Below are 22,904 nucleotides of genomic sequence, written 5' to 3' on the forward strand. Positions count from 1 at the left end.
ACAGGAAGTATAAAACTGTGACTGGAAGTCTAATCCACATGATTCTGCAAGATTATTTCAAAAGCACTGATATTATGAAATCGCACTTACTTGTCTCGTAACACCACACCTTCAAAGCACGCTCCAAACAACACTACACATGAAATGTCTGTTTAGTGTCAATTGAGGCAAATAATCAGACTTTTCAGAGAGTAAATAAAATATATACAGTTTATAAAAGGGTTTAGTTTAGTGCAGAAGAAGGATACAGATGAAGGAGGTGGTTGCAATAGCCATGATGGTTCCTGTGGGAATAGACCTCTGAGGGTCTCGAAGATCTCCAGATCTGTTGGATCCAGCCATGATTCCTGGGAAATTCAGAGAAAAAAAACATTTGATGTGTTTTGTAATACCTCTAAAACACATTTTCCATAAGTACAGATGGCAAATTAATTGAATCAACTAGATTTTAGGAAGCTGATGTGGTGTTTTCTTCCTCTTAAAGGTGCTGCATTAAAGTTTTTGACTTATAACTCATAAACATTCTATATTATTTTTGCAGTCATTTAAAAAAATCATGCCAAGTAAAGATGTTTGTTCATCTGAAAAAACAATACCAAAGTTAGTTATTCTCATTTGAAATGTGCGTTCAGTGTCAGATAGTCTTTTTGTTTAGGTCTCTATAAACAGCCCACTGCCAGTTTACCCAATTATATTTCGGCAGCCCAGGTTGCCTTGATGGAAAACAGCACATATCATTTCAGGCTCAAAGGCTTTCTTAGTTATATGACCAAAAAGAAAAAAAAAAGAAAATATCTTATTCAAAAAGTAGATTTTGGTCTACAACATATATAAAAATCAGCCAAGAGGCTTTCTAAGAAAATGGTCTTAAATTCGGCAATTTGTAAATTCTTCACAAAAATTACTTGCAAGCCAAATCATTTGGTTTCCTACACTTTAAAAAGTGATCCAACAGAAAAAGGTGTCCAATCATTCTCTGTGAGGCCAAAGACTTAGACAGTTAATCTCCAACCAGATGCAAAGATTTGGCCCAAACCCAGATGGCACATTTCATGTGGAGGTCTTGCAGACTTACAATAGATGTTGTCTGCATGAGTCCATTAAAGCAATGGTTTACCCAAAACTGAATATTGGCAAAACAAAGTGGCAGATGGAGTTCACTGTGGATTTTGCAGCTTTACATTAATAACCAAGTATAGTTCATCATTCGCTGACAAGATGGGAATGAAGAGATGTCTCCAGTTATGCACTCAGGTTCAGTTAGCACTCATGATACATGCACACAATGCCCGAGCAAAACGAACCGTGTTTGTCTAATCTACCTTTTCCCACAAAAAAGGCAATAACAAGAAATTTGTTTTAGCGATTCAGAAGACTGTAAATATACAGAACCTCAGCTCTGCCCACATCTTATAAAGGTCCCAATCAGTACTTTAATTAGTAAAGTACTTTACGTCAATTGACTGACTGGACAAGCGGGGAAATCGAGGTATTTTACATGAATTCTGGGTGGGTTTTGAGTTGCAATGAACTTGAAAACCTGGCAGGTTTCTTGGACCTGGCAGTCCTGATTTAACTGTACATTTATTAAAAAAAAACATTTTATATTGTCCCATTTTTTTCTCTTTTTGCAGTAACCTATTCAAAGTCAGACTAAGGAAGGATATAGTACCTGTAACTGAGGGAAAGTAGATTCCAACCAGGAGGGTGAAGAAGGTGGCCATGTCATTGACGACATAACTATTTAAAACCTCTGGCTCACTAGATAAAGCTGCTTCAGAAGTAATATTCTCCTTCTCCACTGTCGTCCTGTATTCTCCATAGCGGCTCCACAAGTTTTCTAGCACAAACATCAATACTTAGTAAAAAACACATAAGTAAAATAGAATAAAATATATAAAGTCTAATGTGGAAAAGCATCAGCTGTCTAACTTTGTTATGCTATGAAATCTGGTGATCTGTAATAATATTTCTATGTTTTGGTGTGCAATTGTTTTTACCTGTTATGGCATTACTGAGCAAGCCAGGAACGGCACTGATCTCTGTCAACTCGTTACGGTTGAAATATTCATCACACGTTCCATTGCAAAAATGGTACCAGAGCTCGGTAGGTTTGGTTATATTGTCAATGACCTCCGTCTTCATACACTTGTCAAACTTGCCAGACTTGCCAAAATGTTGCAAGGTGCGGTTGCCTAGCAGACAGATTCTGTTGATACACAAAATTTCAACAAAATTGTAAGCAATTTCAATCAACCCCATGATATTTCAATCTATCGTATGCAAAGCATCATTTTACATCAATACAAAATTGCCAGAGTTTTATTTCTTTGAAAAAAAGAACCTGCAAATATATAGCCTATAGGTTGTTGGATTCATTGTTAATTTAACCAACAGTTAAACTGCTATCTTAAAAATCACAAAATGTTAACAAAACAACTGCAACATTTACAGTTACTGAACAAAAGCTTTATACAGATTTCAGAATATGAACTTTGTGTCTCTGTCTGCCAATCTGATGAACATGAAGATAAATATTTTATTAAACAAGAGAATTTCTAAACTTTAATGATTAAAGAACATGCACTATAAGAACGCAGGGAATATAAATGGTGACTTGTTAGTAATTATTTCTAATTCCAAGAATTATACAATCACTTCTAATATTCTCATTCTAGCATTTAATGTAAACACACTTTCAGTTCACATCACTTATGATTAGGATATTGGTTTCACTATTATTGTTTTTCTATGTAAATATGCACAAGACAGAAACATGCTTTTGGCTGCTGAACTAATCTGCTCTTTAAGTGAGTCAGAGATGTTACAGTGTGGTTTTGAATGACCAAACAACTGTGAAACTCAAATTCCATAAGTCTTAATAGTCAATGGTCCAGTTTCACACACATGGCTTAGACCAATGGTCTCAAACTCAATTCCTGGACAGCCACAGGTCAGCTCAACCACTTCCAACTCACACCTGCTAAATTTTCTTTATAGTTTTGAACACCTTGATTAGTTGTATCAACTGTGTTTGATTAGGTTTGGACCACAACTGTGCAGAGCTCTAGCCCTCCAAGAATCACTATATCAGGGGTGGCCAACCCTGTTCCCAGAGAGCCACCTTCCTTCAGATTGCAGTTGCAACCCATATCAAACACACCTGCCTGTAATTATAACGTGGTGTTCAGGTCCTAATTAATTGGTTCAGGTGTGTTTGATATGGGTAGCAACTGAAATCTGCAGGAAGGTGGCTCTCCAGGAACAGGGTTGGCCACCCCTGCACTCAGGCCCGTGCAGAGACTGTCTTGTTGTCTTGACTGTCTTGACTGTTTTGTTGTGCCGCGCGTACTGAAGAGCTGTGTTGAATAAAAAATAAAAATATATAATTTACTCTTGTCATTTATAAGACAAAACAAAGATATTAAAAACATGTATTTTATGACATATTTGCAACAGAATGCTAAGAATAATGCTGTTTACTAGAATATGTTTCACTTGTGAACTCACGACAAGTTTATAAAATATGCAAAGGTGACGTCCTGCTTTTGGTTTTGTTTTATCCATATTTTGATCATACCACAACAGAGTTTGTTTGGATGGGTGTCAACACCTACTTCTTCAGCCTGCCCTTTGGTGCATACCAGGGTTCATATTCAAATTAACCGAACTAACAGGAAAGTCAAAACAAATCCAAATGCCAAAAACACACCTTAAATATCCTTCTTAAAAGTACCGCACTACTCACGTAAAACTGGATGGTTTGATGGCTGACTGAATGACTCCTGCATAAATGGCCATAATTGACAGCACCACACAGGACAGGAAGACCAAGGACAACTTGTTGACATACTTCACTCCGACAAACACAACCAGGGTCATGATAGCTAAGCAGCATGTTCCATAAATACGCATGTTGTTTTGCATCCCGGTTGGATTATTGGCTTCAAACACGGCAGCAGAGGGCATGATGTATGTCTGCAACAAGAAGAGAGAGAAAAAAGATCCACTGAAACTGCATAAGTTAATCTGATTTTGGAGGTTATGTCTGGGGCAACTACAGGGAAAGTTGATGACTAAATCTGCTGACTCGAGTTAGCCCAATGCTGACATAAGCTTTTCTAGCCGAGTTTCCATCACCCTGTGTAAATGTGCATATGGAAGCATGAGAAATTAGTGATCGAAATACCAGATTTCACATAAAAATCCCTTATTTCACATACAAAAAAAGTTATGCTCAGCTCAATTGAGGTAGTTTTGGACAACAACAAAAAAAGTTCATGTTAATACTGGCAAATGCAAGCACATTTGCTGTATAAACTTTAAACATTAAACCTAGATGACTAATCAGCTGTCTCCGTTATGCTTGCCTTGTTTACTGTTGGTTACTAGGCTACCAATACTATTGTCAGCTGCTCCAACAATCTGATGGAAATGCATCTAATTCACATTTGTTTTTTATTTTTTATTTTTTGTTAATTTTGAAAAGATTTACTTTACATCAGGATGGAAACCCGACAATGACAAGGGTATTTGCTCACAAGAGTTGGTCCATGTTTGACTTACCAAAAAAATTTCCATTGTTCCTAGTATGTACATTGAACCCGCAAATGTAGTGCCCAGGTAGAAACATAAGCCCACTGCTCCTCCGATCTCTGGACCCAATGCTCTGGAGATCATGTAGTATGAGCCACCAGCTAAAGTAGAAATAAAATCAAGCTGGATTAAAACACATATGAAGTTATGATAAAAATAAAATAACAAATCAAATATTGACATGGCATCTTCAGATCATACCAGGCACTACGCCATTAGTTGCAATGGCACTCATTGAAATGGCAGTCAGCATGGTCTATGGAGAAGGAAAAAGACAAAATATAAATCAAGATTTAAAATTTTTAATTTACAAAATGATCTTATTAATTAAGAGTTAAAAATATATGATAAAATAAATGCTAGAAAAATAGACAATACAGCTAATGTGTTTGGACATCTGGACCCAAGTAAAATGTATCCAAAGAAACTTTTGAAATATTTGATTCATTTAGGATTTTATAAGTTGCATTTCCCAGGATATGCTGATGCTCAAGGTATAATAAAAGGATCAAATTATTACTTTTTTACATTTTATTTGTAGTAAAAAATTGAGATTTTGTCTTTCTAATTTACATTCTAGTCCGCCAAACATATTTAATTATTATTTCTAAATAGTGTGAACAAAAGTAATAATGAATGTGAATATTTTAGTAAAGCTGAACAATATATCGTTAGAGCATCGATATTGCAATGTCTGCAATAGTCACATCGCAGGATTAGATTATTTAGTAAAGATTAAAATTAATTTAAAAATTGTTTTGTATTATTTATACAATAATAACCTCTTTTTTTAAACTTGATTGTTCAATTTGTGTAGGCTAATTGAATACTGTTAGACTCTCCGAAAAACCATAAAGCACTGTTTGTTTATTTATTTTTGCTTTTGATTTATTATAATTTTTGCAGATGCACTGCATAGAAAAAGAGTTCCCATTCGATTTAGACGAAAATAGAGCTATTTAAATCATCTGGTGAAATTTTTGTCATATCGCAATGTATATTGTGGCAAAACAAAATATCACAATGTCAGATTTTTCCAATATTGTTCAGCCCTATATTTAATGTAAATCAAAGGCGGCAACACCAAGGCTCCCAAAAATTAATTTGCACTTTTTGCGGTTTTGGCTGAGCACCCAATTAAGAGAGATGTGCGTGCTTTTGTACAGTTTTTTCAGCCCTATATTTAACCTTACAAAAGCCAAGACTATAGATACTCACCAGATAATGTACTTAATGCTAAATCTAATGACTTATGATAAACTTTCCGTGCAAAAAATTCTGATAAAAAAAGTGATAAATAACATTTATGGCTAGATTTATGAATTTAAGCCTCAGATGGAAAAAGAAAAAAACTTGTTTGTGCCTGTTTTTTCCACCACAGAAGGTCACAGTAATTTCCTGAAAAAATATGTATTTTTTCCTTACTAACAGATTGATTTGGTGTACCAAACTGAAAAACCAGCCTAACTTTTAAATTTGAACTAACATTTGAGAATATTCGAGGTATTAAACTGATCTCAAGAGTTCATATTTCATATTCATATTTTGTAATAGTCCTGACTTATACCCCAAAATTGTCAACGTATCCCCTAAGATTGACAGAAAACATAAAAGAACACAAAGTTAATTGTGTGTTTATATATATATATATATATATATATATATATATATATATATATATATATATATATATATATATATATATATATATATATATATATATATATAAATGCATAACCATGATCAGCTAACTTTTAACATTTTTAAATGATACTGTATGTTAAGTTATAAATATGTGAAACGCATAAACTTAAGCTTAAGTTGAGTAGTTTCACAAAAAGGCAGGCATGCTATTTTTAAGTGCTGCCAGTTGGCTAAACACAGAATGTATCAACAAAGTCACCTAATCTAAGCATTCACAACAAATAACATTTCAAATTGATACCAAGAAAGTAGACCCAGACTTTCTCTTTCTTTCCCAACAGCTTCTCAAAATGCATGTATCCCCGGATACTTTAGCTGTTTTAGGGGTGATAAAATTTTACATAATGTCTCGTATTTGTGATCTGCCTTTTCAAGTTGCTTTTCAACTCTTCTAACTTATGTTATGTTTCAATCTGTCCATACTTCTAATAGGTTTTTTTTAATCATATGCATGTTTTATTGCTTTTTAGTTTCAGTTGATTAGTTATTTTATTAATTAATTTAAGTTTCAATCTGTCCATACTTCTAATATGTTTTTTTTCTTATCATATGCATGTTTTATTGCTTTTTAGTTTCAGTTGATTAGTTATTTTATTAATTAATTTCCTTGTCATTATTTTTAGTTTCATTCATTTATTTGATTTAAGTTTCAGTTTTAGTTTTATTATTTTAGGGCTTCCAAAGTTAATGTGCGAACTGTTATCTTAAATGCTTAACCTCTGCGCAGATAGAAAAATCTTATCAAAGTCAATAGACAGATAACTTTTTCTTGTTTGTACAACCAGTGATTCCCAGAGGTTTGCCATTTTGTCTGATTCATGGTCGATTTTTTTGTTTGTTTTGACAACAAACTGTCTACTTCAAGGTACGAACAGTAAGAGTTACTTTTCTTTGGTTAGAAAGGACGTGACGCATGGGGTGAATTATTGTATGTATACTCTTAACAATGCTGGATTGTTAACCTAACATTGGATTCATTTTTTCAGTAAAATTTAAATTCTGCTTTCTATACTATTGATAAAGTTTGTCCAAATTTGACCCAACACTAGTTTATGGCAGCATTTTTTTTAGAGTGCAAGCAATTTGAAATAAAGTAGTCATTGGATAAAGAAAGACATGTTTACAAAGCATATTGATGGTAAAGTAATGCAGATTTAAGGCTGCTGCAAAGATTTTTACAATATACAATCAAATATCACAATATATAATCAAATACTAAAAATGCCATATACTGCACTGATTAAATAAGTTGTAAATTTTAATAAACTGAAGGATACGACAATTCTTAAAAGTGCATTTTATACTAAGTGCACACTTATATTCGGGAATCTTTTTGTTTGTTGCCTCAAACATACATGTTAAATTTTACAATGAACACAATAAATTACCAAAAGATAGCATTAAACATATTTTATGCCTCTTTAAGGTGGAGCTTAATGCATTTATATTACATATACCCTGTATTTTATATCCAGCATGTGAATAGAAAGCTCATGGCTCAGTAACACATAGAAAAGAATCTGGTGTAGCTGCTGTTTTTTTAGAATAAGATGCCCGCGTATATAATAAGTTTAATATAGACTTAAAAATAAGGGAATAAAATCCAATATTGCAATTTCAATAGAAAACATTAGGACCAATCAACTGCAACCTGGGTGTGCATTAATGATATCGTGTGGAACATTATCAGTCTGTGTTTTGAAAACGGATCGTCTGATAAAGTGGCTGCTCATTCAGGTCCCACTGAAGTAGAACATGAAGTAAAGTACATGTAAATGTTGAGGGTGTGCTAAGAATAGCCAGTGAGCAAAGCAACAGTCTGTATTGAGTTCAGATTGTCCTTTTGTCCTCCAAGATATACACAAGTGAAATTTACAATGAGAAGGAGGAAATATTGGTGTCTGAGGCTCATTATATGGCCATTTCCATAGCTTTTTTATTATTATTTGACTATGCCTAGTTATACTCAGATTTTAATAGGATAACTTCAAAAATATATTTTAAAGATTTATTGATTCCTACTGTACAAAAATGATTTTATTGCACTTGTGTTTATTTTTTAACCCAACCCCAGGCAGCAACATTTTTCCCAAAAACCAATCTTTGTGATGTGCAGACTGATACCTAAACTGTTGGCTCAAAGCTTTCTAGAATGTTACTGTTTTCTACATTTTAATCTTTTTTAATCATTTTTATTCTTTGGTGTTTTTACTGTGTTATACTCATTTCTTTTATTTCTGTTTATGTAAAGCACTTTGAATCCCCATTGTGCATGAAATATGCTATATAAATAAACTTGCTTTGCCTAGCCAACAGATTCATGCATTCTATCCAGATTTGTTTAAATGGAATTACGTTCTTGAGCCAAATCCGATAATTAAAAGGACACGTTGACATACTTTTGGCCATGTCAAGTTTTACATTTCTGTCTTTGACAAAACTGTCAAAACTGACAAAGCATTGAAGCACTGATGAAACAATGCCTTCATCCATCTTTCACAATTAGATAACCTGGTAAACTAGGTTAATGACAAAACTGTCAAACCTGAGTAAGAGAGGAATGCCAGAGAAATGCCTTTTCCTGGAATACTTATTCATTTCTGAGTACACTGAGAAAACGAGAACATGAAAAAGATTTTAAAGTGATAAAGGGAAAAAACTCACGCAAGCACAACACATGAAGACAACAGCAAGGGCCTCCAAGATCCCCGCAGTGCCCACAATCCATGTGAGCCGCAGGAACAGAATCACACCCAAAATGTTCTGCGTGCAGGGCAGGAACACGCCTATAAATGTGCCCATCTGAGGGCCCTTCAAACAGATTGACAACACAAAAACAGCTATGTTACCTATGTAGGACAAACAGAGATGTCAGCAAAATGAGTTTAGGATTCTTGTAATTTTCTGTGTGGGAGTCTAGTTGGGTTCTTACATTTACGGTGACTCTCTGAATCCCATCCTCGCTCTCAGCCTCCTCGTGCTCGACAGCCCCCTGGGTTATGTTGGTGTAGTTGGCCAGTTTGTTGAGGAGGGATGACACCATTGGAGTGCTGTCCATCTCTTCCTGTGAGTAAAGATATGAATGAAGCGAATGGTCTAATATTGATCAATCAAATGACTATGCTTAAATCTATACACCTTATTTACGGCTAAATAAGCATAGACATTAGAAATGTCCCTATCAGTTTTTTTTCCGATAGCGAAACACGATCAAATACTTTTATAATACATCAAAAAAAGAATAAAGAAGAGCGAAGAAACTTATCCAGGATGTTCCTTATTTTTTATTCACTTCGTCTTCGGTTGGGTTGCCTGGGTAAACTCGCTGTATTGTGTCGGGTGTTTGTTTTTGAGGTGCCTTATCAGGTTTGCTGTGTTAAATGTAACCTTTTCCTTTCCACCTCTTGCAATCCCAAGTTTACATATCTCACAGTTTGCTATGGCAATGTTGTCGTCATCAACTTTAAAATACCTCCAGACCGGAGACATACTCTCGCTTTCCGCTTCAAGCTGCTTCCATGTTCTACTTGCCAGCATTTAACCAATAGCGTCTCAGCAACAAAGTGATGTCATGCTACATACGTTGGTGTTTCTGTGTGAAGTCAAGAAAGAGGTCCAACTCTGTGCCACCGCATAACTATAGATGTGTTAAAAAGTAGTGAGAATATATATACTGTATACATATATATAGTCCTGATCGGGACGTAAAGTTCGATTCCGATAGAGTCTGAAACCGCATGATCGGGCCCGGTTTCAGATCACGTGATGGGATCCAAACATCCCTAATAGACATCATTTAATGTTAATGATGTTAAGGTAACTTATGCAGAAAAAATGCAAGCAGTTGTGGTGGAAAAATAAAGCATGCATTAGTTTCTTAAAAACTCTAGTACTGTGCTTGTAAAAACAGAACAGGGTATCAGTTTACCATCAGGGGTGGTTGGTTGTGTTGCGTTGTGTTGCATTGCATTGCAATGCGTCCATTATGATAGAAGACTAAATAACTGAACTGCTAGACTTAGCTCATGAATGTAAATATAAATAATTAAATGTTTTTAATGTGAGGTACATAAAAAGCTGGATAAATAAATAATTGGCAAGAACGTTTAACATGCAATGGACATTTATGAGAAAAATGGCCTTTCCTTAATTGGCACTTTTGGGAGGAAAATAACATACTTGTAAGAAAAAAAACAACAAAGTGTCTGCACGAAGCAATCATGTTGACAGGTGAGGTATTTAATAAGACATGGTTATTATAGCTTATTTCTTATTTGATCTTATTGAATAGAGTGTATCTATTTGTTTAAGACAATAGTTTGATTGTTTCATGTGTCAAAAAAGTATGAAACAAGTTACATACTTTTGGTTTTCCCTGCAAAGACATCCTTCACATAAAAAGATGTTTACAAGCTTTGAACAAGTCAATGACAGTTGGGGAAGAACTTGTTTTATTCTCACATTAGCAATACAATTATATTTAGCCTCATTAGCGTGAGGTATTTTATTTTACTAATATTTGAGCAGTGTTAGCTGATAAATAAAGATTTGGTTTTAAGCAGTTTGTTACCTCATAGAGAGCCATATTTTTGCCATACGTGCTGTCATCATGATCTGTGCTTATTAGGGAGCTGGTTTCTCTGGGGGTCTCGTCACCTGTCAAATGACACAAAACACAAATGTGTTTTACTTTAGAGGGCTTAAAGGCTATACTAGTGTTACAGTCAGAAGATTTTGAGAAAACGTGTGTTTAAAACATTACAAAACAATGTTTTCCATGCTAAGACATTTTCACAGTGAGCAATTTCAGCCCCAATTTGGTCATTTGAGAGTATAACTACAAACTAAAAACTGTAGTCTTTGATCGTTGGCTTGACATGCTTCCCGACAACTGCCTAACAGCCATTGCAATCAAATTCTCCCTTCAATGAAATTCTGGCCGTGTCAGCACTTTCCTGCATACTACATAGTGTCTTCAGATACAACAAGCATCAAACCAAGAACAAATAGGAGTACAAAAGCTGATGATACTATCAATTTAATTTTTCAATAAAGGGATAGTTCAGAGAAAAATTACAATATCATTTACTCACCATCGTATAATCTTCAAAATGCTCGAAACACAAATTAAGATATTTCTTATTAAATCTGAGCACTTTCAGATCCTCCATAGACAGCAAGTGTACTGAAACATTCAAAGACCAGAAAGCTACTAAGACAAATCACCAAAACCCTCCATGTGTCATCAATGGTTCAAAAGTCATTTTGAGAAGCTACGAGAATACTAACCAAAAGAAAATACTAATAAAATGCATAAGTCTACTTAGGATGAGGGTGATCTCAGATTTCAATATTTGAATTTTGGTTCTGAAAAAGAACAAAGACCTTAAGGGTTTGCAAAGCCATGAGGGTGAGTGATTAACGACAGAACTATCATTCTATATTTGGGTAAACTAACCCTTTAAGGCATGTTGTGAGCAAAAATAGGAATTATTAAATAATTAAAAAGGAATTATTTCAGAACGGGGGTTAGTGGGTGTATGATGACAAACTCTGGATGAGATTTCTTGCATTTATCTGTTTCTCACTTTTTGATTGTTGTATACATTAGAGCTGCACAATTAATCGTAAAAAGATTGCGATCTCGATTCGACCCCCTAGACCAGGGGTCACCAAACTTGTTCCTGGAGGGCTGGTGTCCTGCAGATTTTAGCTCCAACCCTAATCAAACACACCTGAACAAGCACAAAACAAGAACAAATTAAGGTTTTAAAAGGTATACTTGAAACACCCAGGCAGGTGTGTTGAGGCAAGTTGGAGCTAAAACCTGCAGGGACACCGGCCCTCCAGGACCGAGATTGGTGACCCCTGCTCTAGACGATTTTAATCCAGCATTTTTACGATTTTGTCAATCATATTTTCAAGTTCAGGAGACAAGCAATGGTGGCCGCACAAGTCTTCACATTGTTTTACATACGTTGTTCAGCAACAGGGACACCTTCAAATGGTGTTGAAAGAGTTATAATTCAAGAGATATAATTCACCTCAAAAATGTCATTTCTGCCTTCATGTAATGTATTTGCGACTGCAAAATCACACATGACGTGAGCTGACCGTCAGCTGTTACCACAGAGTGGGCGGGCAGGAGCACGCAGGCCTCTAAATGAAGTCTACCTAAGTGAACAGAACCTGCATAGGCTGTGAATAACAGGTAGTTAAGTTGCAAATAACCTTTAGTTTGTGGCACAGAATGATCGTTTGGAAGCTGCGTGGGAAGTATGAACCGCTCTTAGCATTGAAAATGAAACCGAAAGCGCACATAGTGTTGCCAGATGTAGCTGACTGATTCCAGCCCAAAAAGTATCCAAAACCTGCCGAAAGGCAAAAATACCCACCAAGTCTTCCGTATTCACAAAAATAACAACAGATTTTAAGCAGAAGATTACAGATTGTAAATATGTCTCAAAAACAATAATTCAACATCAGAACTATCATCAGCAATAATGACCAGGACAAATCTAAAGTCTGTTCAAGTCCATCATTCCAAGTCTATACAAAATTTAGCAGTTTAACCATTAGTAGAGCTACACAAAGCCTATTGCTGTTTTACCACATGCTTGAGAATAACAATAATAATAGCAAACTCATATTAACCTTTATTTTATATCTACAGAATCGTGTGTAAATAGTGATCTTTATTTTAGGCTTAAAAAAAAAAAACGCGATTCTCATTTTAGCCAGAATCGTGCAGCTCTAATATACATTAATTCGACATTAAGCTTACTGTGATCTTAAAGCGTGACATGGGAATCATGTTCGTTTTGTCTAACTTGCTACCATCAAATAGGATCACAGTGTGAGACAGGCCCAACTCATTGTGCTAGCTAGTAAATGAAAGTGAAAGCTGTAATAGGTGCAGCTACTACAACAAAAGAAGATCCATGAGGCACATTTCTTAAAGAACCCAACAATAGTTATTAATCACTTTAATGCCACTGAAATTCACATCCTTTTTAATATTCCAAGGACTGTATGCATTCACAGGGTGAATTAATTTGGAAAACAAGCATTACATTATTTTCAACAAAAGGCATGTGAGAAGGTAACACATCCAGCAAAGAACCAGCTTAAACCAGCAGACAGTTCACCCAAACAGCATGAGCAGTTTTTTTTTTCCAACGGGGTTATTTTTTTCTGATAAAGAAAGCATAAGTATTATATATTTTTTCATAAACAAAAGTTAACAACTAAAAAAGGTCATTCAGTGAAGCAGTTTATTGCCTACTGCAAACAAATCTTGCAGGTATAGAGCAAGAATAACTTAAAAGTGCATATGTTATTAAAAGTCCATTTTAAAGGAATGTATCATACCCTTTTAACAATATATTAAATGATTTTTAAGTGTCCCTACAGATTATTTATTGTAGTTTGTCAAATCTTCTCAAAGTGCAGCAAATTAATTGCTCTTTAAATGAACTACCTTTATACTTTGCTCCAATCCAAACTATTATGTTTTACCCATTTGTCACACTCTTTTTTTTTTCATTATCAAAAATATAAAACTTTGTATGTTCACTAATTCTTTTATAACTGTAAATAAGCACATGTTGGTTTATATTTTAGACTTTAGTGAAAGATGAAGGACCATTATTTTACGCCTATTTTGACAATTTTTTACAAAAAAACATTTTGAAACCTTACAACTAACATTATTTTTCTGCATGTAAACACGAACACCAACACATTGCCGTCAGCATCTTGAACCCTCAATCAGTAAGTTCAACTGTGCATAGTTGCCAACTGCAAAACATGATAAGAAACAGTTTACAACGATTAAAAGGAAACGAAGACATTTACATGAAACCCTACAACAGCAATGCCAAGTTGATTTAAAACCAGCATACTATTTGTATTGGTAGGGGAAAACATACAAACTCACCCAATATCTGCTCAATTGCACCTGGTTCACACTCCATGCTGACACGGAGACAAAAGTGCTAATGTCTCTCTAACAGACCGTTGTGTCCGTTTGATTGAAGATAAGAAACTCTGCCTGAGTAAATGTAAGTCTCCTCTTACACAAATTTGTTTAGTGCACTGCTGTGTAACAAGTTTATTTCTTATCTGTTTTAATCCAGTTAACTAATTTGATTTAAAACTGACAGGTCTTAGTCAAAATCCATGTTTGTCCGCCTGAAGGGAATTGGCTTGTACCCGTGTTTCAGCAGCTGTGCGAGTCTTATTCCTCTGGTGGCTGCGATTGTCTCCAGCATTTCTTCAGTAAAGAGTTTTTTTTTTTTTTTTTAATTGTACTGTATGTAAAGTTCTGTTCCTCAGGTGGTGTCTTCTCTTAAGCTCAATAACACTACACTGTCCCGTCCTCTGTGTCTTTAACCTGAATGTTGACTGAGCATGACTTTTATGACTACTAAAGGAAGCGAGAGGAGGGGGGATTAACATTACAAACCAGTTGGTTTGCTGAGAGAACAAGAAGAAAAAGCAGTGTGTCCTTTAGGAAATATAATATATAAACCTATATATAATTAATTAACATCAACAGTGCAAACTATTAACATTTTTTAAACAAGTACATTTTTATGGTTAATAAGTGTGTTAAATAGTGCCTTATAAACATACCTGTGGATTTACTGATTTTTATAGAAGACGACTATTAACCAGAACAAACACACAGTAGAGAATGGTAAACATTTTAAGATGTGATTTGATTATAATGGTTAAAATGAATGTTTACACTTAGTAGTATAATAGGGAGTGACAATCTATAAGCCACTAAGTTAATTAAACCATTTGCTGTTCTGTCTTTTTCGACTGAAAGCTATATACATTTTTTACTTAATCAGAATGATATGATACAGTATAGGGTGTGGCCCTTGCCATGTGAACACACACAAACACACACATAAATTTAAGTTGATTACATTTAGACAAAGTTAATTGTTCCTAAAAATGCTTGTGTAATTTGCAGTCAAGACGAAAGGGATCAAAACAATTTAATGTGTTGTTACGGTACAGCGGCAATAAAATGCTTTTGTGCAGTAATTTGGCATATAAAATCTTTATATTTATATAAAGTCTTAAATACAGACATAGAAGGGTGTAACCTAACAAACACAAAACATGCATACACACCCACATATAAACATGCACAAACAAACTCCTGTTAATTATGACTTACTGCATATTATTATTATTATTATTATTATTATTATTATTATTATTATTAGTATTAATGATGATTTAATTGAAAATTGTGTGACAACAATCTGACTTTAGGTCTTATAATTTATTGGTATTTCAGTTTATTTATTTAATTATGTTGAACTCTTGCAGATAACAACAGTTGATAACAACAGCATATTTCAAGTTTTGTCTATAGATTTTTGGCCGTTTTTAGATTTTCACAAAATAAATAAATATATACAGATAAAGTCAGAATTATTAGCCCCCCTGAATTATTCATCCCCCTGTTTATTTTTTGCCCAATTTCTGTTTAACGGAGAGACAAATTTTTCAACACATTTCTAAACATAATAGTATTAATAACTCATTTCTAATAACTCATTTCTTTTATCTTTGCCATGATGACAGTAAATAGTATTTGACTAGATATTTTTCAAGACACTTCACAGCTTAAAGTGACATTTAAAGGCTTAACTAGGTTAATTAGGTTAACTAGGCAGGTTAGGGTAATTAGGCAAGCTATTGTATATGGAGAATTTGTTCTGTAGACTATTGAAAAAAATTGCTTAAAGGGGCTAATAATTTTGTCCAAAAAATGCTGTTTAAAAAATTTAAAGCTGCTTTTATTCTAGTCGAAATAAAACAAATAATACTTTCTCTAGAAGAAAAACAATTATCAGACATACTGTGAAAACTTCCTTGCTCTGTTAAACATCATTTGAAAAATATTTACAAAAGAAAATAAAAATAATTCTAAATTAAACTGCATATAAATTGTGATAGGAGCAACTGCCTACATCTTGACAAATGAACGGACTTCAATGGCCCTCTCCTGGATTAATACGCTCAAATTTGTTAAAACTGAGACCTCCACATTTTTTTTCATCAACTAGCAGATGGCAGTGTTCTGCCTCTAACACCTATGATGATATGCAAAAACAATACATATTTATTTTAAAAACTTGCTAGCTGAAACATTTTGTACTATGTCTAAACAAAATAATTCTGAAGGCTCATTTGTTTGATATATCAACCTTAAATGTTTAAATTATTTATTTTCCCACATTAAAGTTAAGCGTGTTTGAAAAATACATTTCAAATCAGACTTGAAAAAAGTTGTGTGTGGGCATAAATTAATTTTTTTTTTTTTTTGTCCATAGTATAACTTAAAACCTTTAGTTCAGCTATAATTCGAGGTCTTTTAAAAAAAAATCCAAGCATCTTTAAAAAGAGAGCAATCTTAAGTTTGTGATCCAAGCCCATCCTTGATATAATAGGTTGAAAATTTCAATCTTTAATAAAATTTCCTTTCATTCATGGTAACATTTTTTTAAGTTATTTAAATTAGTTTATTTTTTAAATACAATATGAAATATCTATTTTCTAAGCATGTGCAGCTGTTAGATTCAATTTCATGTTTCTTCCCACAGTGATAGCAAGACAATACAAGAAGAGGTTCACAAAAAAGGCATTCAAGGCTTTAGATACATCCCTTTCCTGAGAATTCTTTCCGTGTAGCTTGTAAATTGTGTTTATAATCCTGCACACAGCTAATTATGTGTATAAATAAAAAAATCCCAAAGGAACTCATTTGTAATGTTTTGGAAAAGCTCAGAGTTGGCTTATATTTCTCTAAACCTGATTTATACTCAGTCTGGACAATAATACATATTGTTCTAAAAGTTTGTATAAAAAATAAGTATAAGATTTCCTAATATTTTTTGAAAGAGGTTTCTTATGGTCAGCAAAGTCAAAGGCTTGTTTGATTGTGTCTGTTTGTTTGTTCACTTAAATTTTTTTTTTATCATTTAGCACATTTGCACAATTAGAGGACTCCGCTATGCTTAAAAAACCCAAGAAGGTTTGAAAACATATCAGAAAAATTAAAAACAAATAATGAGTAAAATATTGTCCAAGAGGTCTGTTTTACCCCCCAACTGCAGGGTACTGTTTGGTATGAAATTTCTGTTAAAGATTAGGTACAGTCACTGATGATGTCACAAGATAACATTTAACACTTATCATGACTAAAAACTTAAGAAAGTTAACAGATACATTTATCTTAGGAGATGTTCTCAATGTGGAAATCGTTGCCATGGCAATACATTATTTTACTTTTTATGTTTAATCATGTCTTTTTGAGGTACTGTAACAATAATCATTTCATTTTCATGGTGTTTTGAAAACCCAAAGCCATTTCAAAGTGCCTTACATGGATGTTTACAGAGGCTTTATAGCCACAGCTAGAAAACTAGAATGTCCTTTTCAGTTACGATCACTTCACCAAGCTTTGAATATTTTTTAAATCTCATAAAACCAATATAAATTGACAGAAGTACAAATCTGTAAAGCATCATCACATGTATTACCTATACTTTAATATGATTTATATAATAGTAAGAAAATGTTTGTTAAAATTTTAATAACAGTTTTTTTTTTATTTGTGTATCCTTACAATTTTACTGCAAAAAAACACCCGAAGGCGAACATTGTACAGTTGACTTTTTACTTACTAAAACATAAAATAAACTGTCAATCAGATGTCAGAAAGCATGTGGTAAATTTTACAGAACAGGTTTTTCGGCAGTATTTGAACTTTGTAGAAAAAATAATGTATTTGTAATATGCAGTGTTGGGGTAAAACATGTAATAATACTACTTTTCTAAGTAACGAGAAAGGTAAGATTACTTTTAAAAATTAAGTAATATTATTTAGTTTATAATTTATAGTTACTTTTTTTTAAATGTAAAGCGAGATAAAAATAAATTGCTGATTTAAAATGAACAAAGTTATGTTGAATCCTCCATGCAATGAGAGAATGCGTTTCTGCAATAGAAATATTCTCATTGTTTTAAAAACATGGAAGGAAAGAAAAAGAGGATTAACTGAATGGAAAGTGATTTTACTTTTTAACAAGACAAACAAGTACAAAAGCAGCAAAAAAGATTGCTTTAAACTTTCATTAATCTGTACATTTGGCATGTACAGCTCTGGGGTCAGGAAGTTTTCAGTAGATAACATTATCCTACATTATTTTTTTAAAGGTAAATGAAGGTAATACAGTGCTGCAAGTTTTGAAAGAGATCAAGCCTCAGCCAGGTCTGAAAAAGTAATGCAAAAGTAACGTAACATTACTTACAATAAAAAGAAACTAAGTAACGCAGCTATTTACTTTTTTGGGCAGTAACTCAATATTTAAAGCATTACTTTCTAAAGTAATATGTACATGACAGGTAAATGTCTTTATTTTATCAATGAGGATAAAATTATCTACCAATTATGCAGTCTTTACAGCCATACCGAGGTATTTTACTAGCACATTCTCATTTCCACATGGAAACAGCACAATTAAACTTATTTTTGTCACGGTTAGTTATAAATAGGTCATTTTAAAGGAAGAGGGCAAATTCCATAATGATGACCCATGAGCGCTGCCACACACCCATACGAACACATTAACACACATAAAAGAAACATCTGCATTAAACAATACTTACGAGAATGATAACTACAAACCTTAGGATAATAAAATATGTGTGCTATAAAAAAAAAATGAAAGAACATTGAATAACTACTGGTACCAGACCACAATTTCCTGTTTTCATGAAGTTACATAAAATATACTTTTTACATAAAAAAAGACTTTTTTTGTTTTGTTTTGTTTGTGGAACATAAAATATCATTTCTAAAGTACCTTAGCTTTTTTCAATCACCTAAAGACCCTATTTACATGTGGTGACCAATTTGTTTTAGACAATCACATTACAAGTAAATGAAAGACACACATTGTTGAGACACTCTTGTGTCCATTTTCCTGATTTCTTTGAGAGGAAGGTCCATAAGCTGATAAGTGTATGGGCTTTTTTTGTCATTTAATGTAATATTGTAAAGTAGGTTTGTGCAACTTGCATATGAACATGCAAATAATTAGCGGTAAATGTCAGGAAACACCAGCTTTTATTTCTGACAACTACAAAACTACGTCAAACAATGTGGGCTTCTGTTAAAAATCATTGTGCTTTTTTCAAGTTAAACATCACAGTGCCACACTTCAACATAATAATTCTCATATTATTCAAGAATTAAGTCAGTGGCTTGTCTTTTGTCATTTTTTGCAAACACTCTGTGATTTGAAAATGTCAGGTCAAAAGCATTTCTAACTAAATTCTAAAAGGCAAATCTCCAAAACAGACCATTTAAAGATTAGTTGCTTTTTTAACTCATTTTTTATTGTAAATAATACTGTATTTTAAAGGGCACCTATTTTACCCCTTTTTCAAGATTTTATAGAAGTCTTTTGTGTCTCCAGAATGTGTCTGTAAAGAATCAGCTCAAAATACCCATTTGATTATTTATTAAACCTTCCAGAATATTGGATTTTCTGCTCTGAACACAATGTAGCTGTTTTTTGCCTTTAATGCTAGTTCTCCCCGCCCACAGTCCCCACGTGTCTGTCAGAGTCTGCCTCGGCTGTGTCAGATAAACAGCACAGGGACAGACATGAAGGAAGCAGATCTCTCGTGACGTTTGTAAGAAATACCACAGTAAGAACTTTCTCAATGATTATTTAATGTATTTGTTGCTGAGTTAATTCAAGCCTTTCTGCAATGATGAGTCACACACAATGTCATTACAAAGTACACGCACACAAAGACACACATGATGCACATTTAACTTTGCACTGTTTTTGCACAGCAAATGTGACAGGATACGCGTTAATACACACTTCTGTATCCGTTATGTTAAATGTACAAAAAAAAAACTGATTTAATGTCCACAAACCGGGATTGAAGCATCTTCTTTTAAATTTGTTCTGACATGTAGCTGTGGTGATGAAGTAAAGTCTGTAAAATCGCTGTAATTCATTACAAACATGCCCTGTTTTAAAAATGTTTTAAACATGTAAAAGTCATTCTTGATTACATTTGATGATGATTGATGATCCCAGCGAGCTGAACAGATCTTTAAATCCCAAATACTTTGCGCACATCCTGTCTAGTTGATATGATTATATGCATTAATACAGAGACACATTAATACACGGCTGTCAATCAAATTGGTGAGCGGGAAAACTGCACTCCTACATCACGTTGCGGTGGGCCTCAAAATGGGAGGGATTTGGATTCTATTAAAAAAATAAAAAATAAAAATAAAAGAGGCTTATTGTCTTTATATCACTCCAACATGACTGTGGACACATTATACCTACAAACAGTTCTGTCCAAACAGCATACAAAAAGATAGGTGCCCTTAAAGGACCTGTTGTACTACACTGTCTGATTAAAACACTCTAATGATGATTTCCATGTTGCTAATGTTGTTTATACCTGTATTATGCATTGTCCACTTTTGATCAAATCTAAATTAATACTAACTTTGTACTAAAACATGTAATTATCAACTTGTTTATTTTGTGCTCTACAGAATAAAACCCTGTATGTTTAGTTGGAACAATACTGGGGTGAGTAAATAATGGCAGACATTTCTCTTTTTTCCATTGACATTACATTGCACATTTGACAAGCATTAATCCAAAGTATTTTGCATTGCATTCAGAGTCCACGTTTAATTTTTTGTACCAGTTTTGTTTTATGGACGACTATCCCTTAAACTCTGTGAGGAACACACAAAAGAAGCAAGATCCAGAACTGAGGAATTGATTACAATTCAAGTACAATAGAAGTACACTTCAGGTTAGTGCAACTGCAACCTTGGCTTTAAGCTCTACTTTGTGGTGTAACAGTATGCAATTTATCTAAAAATAAACAGCGAAAGACGTCACAGAGTAGGAGAGAAACAGGAAAATGGAAAAGGGGCGTCAGGAAACTGCCACTTGTTTACACTCCATGAGGATAATGTCACAAACACATGGCAGTAAACATGGCACTCGTTTGCTTTTGAGGATGGACCTACAGTACAGTTACTTTGCTTTACTTTAAAGAAAACACGAGCATTTAAAAGCCCAGCTCATCTGTTTATACAAGTCCAGACATGACTTTTTTCAGAAAGCTCTCACCTGAGTAGTGCCCTGCTGCCGTTTCTGGCTCCTCCTTGTCCTCTTCTTTTAGTCCATCTCCATCACAGTCTAGGTCTGATAATGGGGTGTCCTCCACCGGCACCACTGTGAAGTTAGTAGGCATCTTTCCCCTCACACCATGTGCTCTGTGTTTTATTCCTTGGGTCTTTTTTTCTTTCAGTCTCACCCCAAAACTCCTGAACTCACCAGAGTGCGAAGTTCTCTGACTTTTTCACAACTGTTGTTCAGAGTCAGACGCGGTTGCCCACGTGATCCCTTACAACCAAATAAGGAGTGTTACTCGACTCCTCCCTCCGAGGCGTCGGGAAAATTTCTGCCCTTCCACAGAGCTGTAGACTGCTTCCTCTTTTGTTAAAGCGTTTTCTTCGTTGTACCTGCGAAAGCTGAGAGGGAAGTCTTTGTTTGCTGTGGCTGAGTCATAGAAGAATGCTCAAAGTGATGAGAACAAAGGGCTAAGCACATTGTGGCATTCCTTAACACCAGCCCACATTCTGCCCCACCCCCTCCTGACATCCCTCAAAGGAAACGTGTTCTCTACAATCACTCCATTCAGGACTGAATGTAACCATGTCGCTCCTGTTTTCTTTTGCACGACCATCACTAAAACTTGACATTTTTTTTCTTTTTGCACAGGATTTTGAAGATCACTGTAATTCTTCAAAAAAGTGTTAGAACTAGGCCTAGACAGTGACTAGCTGTGTTTCATTGGCGTGCGCAGTAACATACGCTGAAATGACTGCTGGGTCAATGCTGACAGCACCAGTCATGTGAGAGTGGCTGATAAGTGTCTCGGCGGTGGCACTTTGCTGAATCCACAGAAACAGCATCCATAGCAGTTATACAGCTGCTGCTTGAATTTACTTTATTTTATATATATATATATATATATATATATATATATATATATATATATATATATATATATATATATATATATATATATATATATATATATATATATATATATATATATAATAATTTTATCAGTTAAATTTGCACTCAAGACTAAGATCTTTTTGTAGTATCTATAATCAGATATAAATAGACAGATAGACATAATCAGATCTGAAAAAGAAGAAGAAAAAGGTAGGAGATCTCACAAAACTGTAAACGCTTAAAAAATCTTTAAAAAGTTTTCATTTTGTCATGGGTTGTTTAAAATTATACCTTTATTTTTAATCATGTGATGTGTTTTACACGCCAGCAGGTGGCAGCATCTGTTTTTCAAATAAACTATTCTTCTCATAATCTTGTCAGTGCTTCAAAATCGAAGTTTTTGCAATAATGTAAGACAGAAAGGAACCACTTTTGCTTTCCCTAATGTACCTTTCAGAGAACAGTTCGAGAAAAGAGTTTTCTTAGTGT

General features: G+C 34.0%; 1 protein-coding gene across 5 annotated transcripts in view; it reads right to left on the reverse strand.

The window, feature by feature from the left end:
- Positions 1 to 21,743, reverse strand: part of slc12a7a (solute carrier family 12 member 7a) — a 42,083-nt gene extending 20,340 nt beyond the window's left edge. For 4 of the 5 annotated variants that reach the window (XM_087240786.1, XM_087240783.1, XM_087240785.1 and 1 more), the window contains exons 1-11: positions 21,519 to 21,743; positions 10,871 to 10,956; positions 9,233 to 9,364; positions 8,965 to 9,111; positions 4,798 to 4,852; positions 4,567 to 4,697; positions 3,749 to 3,978; positions 2,001 to 2,209; positions 1,673 to 1,840; positions 249 to 347; positions 91 to 148 (exon numbers count right to left, since the gene is read on the reverse strand). In XM_087240786.1, coding sequence (XP_087096912.1) covers positions 91 to 148; positions 249 to 347; positions 1,673 to 1,840; positions 2,001 to 2,209; positions 3,749 to 3,978; positions 4,567 to 4,697; positions 4,798 to 4,852; positions 8,965 to 9,111; positions 9,233 to 9,364; positions 10,871 to 10,956; positions 21,519 to 21,642 — 1,439 coding nt within the window. In that variant the 5' untranslated portion in view covers positions 21,643 to 21,743. Of the gene's footprint in view, positions 1 to 90; positions 149 to 248; positions 348 to 1,672; positions 1,841 to 2,000; positions 2,210 to 3,748; positions 3,979 to 4,566; positions 4,698 to 4,797; positions 4,853 to 8,964; positions 9,112 to 9,232; positions 9,365 to 10,870; positions 10,957 to 14,239; positions 14,705 to 21,518 lie in introns of those variants that run through there. The other variant, XM_087240784.1, reaches the window with a different exon arrangement.
- Between the last annotated feature and the right edge of the window lie 1,161 nt (positions 21,744 to 22,904).

This window comes from Danio rerio, chromosome 2 (genome assembly GCF_052040795.2).
Source record: "Danio rerio strain M-AB ecotype USA chromosome 2, GRCz13ab, whole genome shotgun sequence".
Lineage (NCBI taxonomy): Eukaryota > Metazoa > Chordata > Actinopteri > Cypriniformes > Danionidae > Danio > Danio rerio.